This window comes from Rhipicephalus sanguineus, chromosome 8, assembly GCF_013339695.2.
Source record: "Rhipicephalus sanguineus isolate Rsan-2018 chromosome 8, BIME_Rsan_1.4, whole genome shotgun sequence".
In the NCBI taxonomy this organism is placed as follows: domain Eukaryota; kingdom Metazoa; phylum Arthropoda; class Arachnida; order Ixodida; family Ixodidae; genus Rhipicephalus; species Rhipicephalus sanguineus.
In genome coordinates this window covers 2951067-2956168 of record NC_051183.1, presented here as the reverse complement: position 1 = coordinate 2956168, position 5102 = coordinate 2951067, and the positions used below count along the sequence as shown (strand labels likewise).

Genomic DNA, 5102 nt, shown 5'->3' with positions numbered 1-5102 from the left:
CGCGTTCGTTGTATACTCTTGACTCCGCCGTTAGAAGAAGCAGTAGAACCTGAGCGCCTAGTCTATTGCTTCGTACTCCATAAGGCCCCGTCTTCTTGTTTTCCATACCGCGTATTAGCAGCGGACCTGCTTAAACTTGTGGCCGATCCGGTGGCGTGTCAGAAAAAACGGTGGATATTCGCCACAGGAAGCAGTTATGTGCCAAGCAGGTGATGTGCTTATGAGAATCGCCGTAGTGGAGGGCTCCGGAAATTACGACCACCTGAGGTTGTTTGAAGTGCGCCTAAATCTGAGTACACTGCCCTCTAGCATTTCGCCTCCTTCTAAATGGGTCCGAGATTCGATTTCGCGAACTGGGGGTCAGCAGTCGAACACCATGACTGCTATACCATCGCGGTGGGTTGCACCTAGTTTTAAGGCTCGTTCATACCGGCGACTAGAAACGGTTGCGCGACTAAGTTAGTTCCAAAGCTACTGGTCGCAAATGGCCGTTTTGATCGCAAAGCGACTGCTGTGGCTCAGTCGCTCGCTGCTCGATTTTTCAGTCGCGCGACTGTAGTCGCAAACCGCTGAGCCAATCACATGCGCGGGAACAGGACGTCACCTTGTTTTACGGGGCAATGGCAATACGAGCTAGGATGCGAGCAGACGTGAATTCTGTATGGCGACGGTTATAAGACGCACGCAGGTCTGAACATCGGTCGCTTTTTGACTTTCAGTCGCAAATGGTCGCGCGACCGGTGCTAGTCGCAGGTATGAATGAGCCTTTAGGTACGCGTCAACGAACCCCCTAGGTGGCCAGATTTATTCCGGAGTCCCCTTCAAATATATTACGTCTAATTTCATACGTATATAATCTTAAGCTGATGGAACACATTCATAAACATAAACGATAGGGTTTCTTCCCACGCACTGTATCAACGCATTATGACTTCAGAAAATTTGCCCTCGAAACCAAGAAAACACGCACGAACTATGACAAGTGGGCTATTGAATATAAGATTATACAATTGCTAAACCTTAACGAATTGAATATTGACCTTACACTGAAAACTAAACAATTTAAATGTCACTATAAATTATTTCTACTTTCTCCGAACGTCATAGAAGATCCATAGGCATTTCCGTTTGAGAATATTTATATACGTGGTTTATTTTTGTTTACTTTTCTTACCCAGGGTAATAAAACAGAATCTTTAAATTGCAGCAATGATTTCTCTTTATTGCAGAATGTATTCTGAATGTATGTTATGTAGAACGAAAGCTGTTTTAAAATGTATAACTTTTTTGTGTATGACGAAGTAAGCATGTTCCGAATGTAAAAATCATCTTGAATGTACGTGAAAAAACAAAAGAAAATATGATAGCATGTAAAACAAAGCAAGTATCTCAAACTAATGAAATGTGTATATATGTCACTGATGTGTATGTTACTGATGTGCAAAAGTATGTCACCGATGCAGACTATTTGTTATCAGCAGGTCAAGAAATCGTCAGGCTTTTAGCCTTTATTCTATGGCTCCCGCAGGAAAACGTTTTTTTTTTTCTGCATAAAGAATGTTCAATGTAAGAAATTGGAATTTATTTCCTTTGTAGACAACCTTCAAATGACCTTGAGCGAGAAGCCAGCGCCGTAATCTGGGCATTCTAACGAGCAATCCTGGCATCGTTTCGAGAACGAAACTTGAACATCTGGGCACTCGGGAAAAAGTTTAACTATGCGGTCTATGGGCGCCTAGCGGTTGCGCGCAGCCGAAGCTAATCGTGGATGCAACGGCTTCTCGGGACGTTTTGCCGCCTACTTCGAAAGATGGCGGCACGCTGCGCGCGGCGCACCGCCCGTAAAATTGTGGCTAGCATCATGTGCAACAAATCTACTTTACTGGTAGCCATTTGATGCCTACAACTATTCTCGATTATGGAAGAAGCAGCCATGCTTTAAGCATCCGAAACAGCCTTAGTGCTTGGCTAGAGTGCATGAATTCAACAGGCGTATGGTTCGTGAAGCACACGAGGCACTGTTTATTCACAAAAGCTGATGAAAAAAAAAAAGGAAATGAAAAAGAAGTGACGATAAAAAGTACGGTGTCCAGAATGGTTCTACGAGCGTGCAATGCGAGTGAAATCTAAAAACGCCAGGGCGTGTAAATATGCTACGTTGTTACGGGCAACCGGCGGTCAATAAAGAGGCGGTAATTGCCGAAATTTCCGCTCCGTTGAGCGACACGAAACAACACGAAGTGGATGAATAGAAGGAAGGTTATGAAAGTTCTTTGAACGTCATTTGGAGGAGGCGTAAAGACAGTAATGTAAACAATGAAGTTGCCAGAGTGGTTACAGACTGCCGTGTATTGCGGCCACACAGATGTATAAGGATGACAGTACAGTATTAGGAACTAATGACAGCACGAGCTCCTGCAGATCGCTGCTGGAGAACACTGCGACAAACAGCGCGCACGGGTCTTCACGTACAGAGAAAACGGCCGTCCATCTGTTCTGGCCGTTTTCGGGGGAGCGCTGCCAACTCACTAATACTTCTCGCGCCCTTTCTTCTTGGCTGCCTGCCGGGTTGGGTAGCGCCTCACAGGAGGCGACGGGGAACGGTCCGGCGGCGGAGGGTTCTCGAAGATCTGTACCTGGCGCGCTAATCCGGTTTCGGGGTCAGTCTCCACGAGAGCAGTCCTTTTCTGCACATCGCCCGACGTACGGGCGGCGATTTTCTTGGGAGACGCCCCCTGTTTTGGAGGCTTCGGGGAGGAGCTCCTAAAGAACTTCCCCGCTCTCTTCAGCGGCGACTTCTCCAGGGTTCCGGGCACAGCGCTCTTCTTGGTGGGCGACTGGACGCGGCTGCGGCTGCGTGCGCTCTTCTTGGCCGGAGACTTGGCGCTGCTTGGCCCGGGAGCTGCTTGCCCGGGTGCTGCTTGGCCCACTTTCCGATGATCGTGCGCCTCTCCAGAAGTCATGCCGGATGAAGGAGTTTGGGACTTACTCGTGCCGAGTCCGCTGTCGTCCTCCTCCACGGTCTTCTGAGGCTCCATCTGGGAGTCGAGTCGCTTCTTCGGTGAGGACTTGCCTTCGGTGGACATTGTGGCGAGTTCTCGCGCTCAGTACGGCATTACAAGGACGTTGACTTGTCGTTGACGACGTTCCAGAGACGGTGCTGTCGGTTGTTCGAAGAATGGCGCTTCCTTCGTTCCGCTGTAAGTAAAAGCGTCCGTACCACTGCTGTACCAAAGTGCTGTAGTAAACGGCACCAGCGTTGTCCAGCTGCAGATGGGATTTAAGTGACGGCACGTATGGATGGCTGATGGTAGCGTAGTACCCAGCAGCGCAGCGAGTGGCAGCCGGTATTTATGAAGGAATAAGGCATTCATCACATGATTATTAGGCGCATGCGTTCGTCAGCCCTTCACCTTAATCACGCATGTGTATGTGCGGGTTATGAGTCGGCGTTTTTTTTTACTTTGTGGTGGTTGGCGATTCAGCGCGATAGCGACAGTAAAACGGAAACAGCTAAGGAACACAACGTCCTTTTGTGCGCACACTCAAGTTTCTTACTCTTTTTTTTGACACTACGAGTTTATTTGAACCTGCCGTGGCGATAAAAAAGAACCAATGAAAAAAAATTTGCAGATCCCACGCGTTGTGGGAATCGGTTTCCTGCGAAGCAGTCAGCCAGTACTTCATATGCTGTACTTTTTGGCTTTGATCCAAGCGTTACGACGTGCATCGACGTGTTTTTCTTAGTGGCTATGTGCACATCGTGGGCTTACAAGGCACGCCGACAACACTGGTGCTCGAAGGGTAACTTATGGCGCGACGTAACGTCAGCCCTCACGTCTGAGTGCATACGTCAGTATTATCGAAACGAAGTGCACTTTATGATGCAATCATGTGAATATTATACGTAGCATTCGATAATAAATTCCCCCGGGGTCGAGCAATGCTTCAATATAGCTTGCTGAATCATACGAATACAAATGTAATGTTTATTAGAGTGCTATAAAAGCACAACCAACATTGGAAACAGAGACATTAATTTGAGATGACGCCTGTATTGTAGGAATACATATGTAGTGTTTATTGCTTTCTTGTAAAATGAGATAGCCAGCGCCAGAACCGCAATTGACCTTGCACCGATATTACGCCTGTATAGCTGTGCGTAGGCTGTTTCTCTAAGCCAGACCTGGCGTGGCTCTACGGCAGAATGCCTGATTTCCACGCAGAACGCTTCGGTTCGATTCCTGCTTGGATCCTAATTTTTATTCTTTCCATTCGTCGGGTCAGCGCTGCCGATGTCGGTTTTTCTTAACGCTCTCGCACTTAAATTACCAATGTCTGTTCTCGCCGTTCCTGGGTAGATATAAACTGTCAATCACCTGTGGCACATACTCGCACACCGCGGCCCGTGGTATACGGGTATGTGCCACACGTGTCTGGAGGAAAGGGTTTGACGACGTACGTGACAGGATTTTCACGATATTCATGCTATGATCCGACAGTCATATTCGACAAATCATCTAACCCCTCCATGCCAATTTTGGCCTACATCAAATTAAGGAGGCGATCATGAGAGCACCCAGACGTAGGCGGATAGATAGATAGATAGATAGATAGATAGATAGATAGATAGATAGATAGATAGATAGATAGATAGATAGATAGATAGATAGATAGATAGATAGATAGATAGATAGATAGCTAAAAGTGTCAAGGGTTCGCTAAAAATGCTTCGCATTTAATACACGTACAATTTTTTTTGTCTTATGAAATGTGCAACCCATTCACCCCTGTGGCGATTGGCGACTAAGGGTATGTGAAAGATATATGAGCTATAGCTAAAGAAATGAAGTGAATAGGGGCTTTTATCTTGTACGTATGCTTTTTTACGTTACCGTGTTACCGGATACTGGATGTAATGTGCGCATGCGCGGGCCTTTACGGAACGTAGACTTGCTTTCACGGAACGTTAACTGCTCGCCGGATACGTTTTACGTTTGCGGACATAGCTCGCGAATTCGCATTCGTTTGTGGCTACTCGCAATATCCGCCTTTTGGAGACACCAGCCGCCGAGTCAAAATAAGCCGACATTCGAGCGTCA

The 5102-nt window shown here is 47.0% G+C and overlaps 1 protein-coding gene across 1 annotated transcript; it reads right to left on the bottom strand.

Moving 5' to 3' along the window:
• Positions 1-2528: 2528 nt before the first annotated feature.
• Positions 2529-3086, bottom strand: LOC119402504 (uncharacterized). Its single transcript, XM_037669654.1, has one exon. It carries the CDS (start codon positions 3084-3086, stop codon positions 2529-2531), a length of 558 nt encoding a protein of 185 aa, XP_037525582.1.
• Between the last annotated feature and the right edge of the window lie 2016 nt (positions 3087-5102).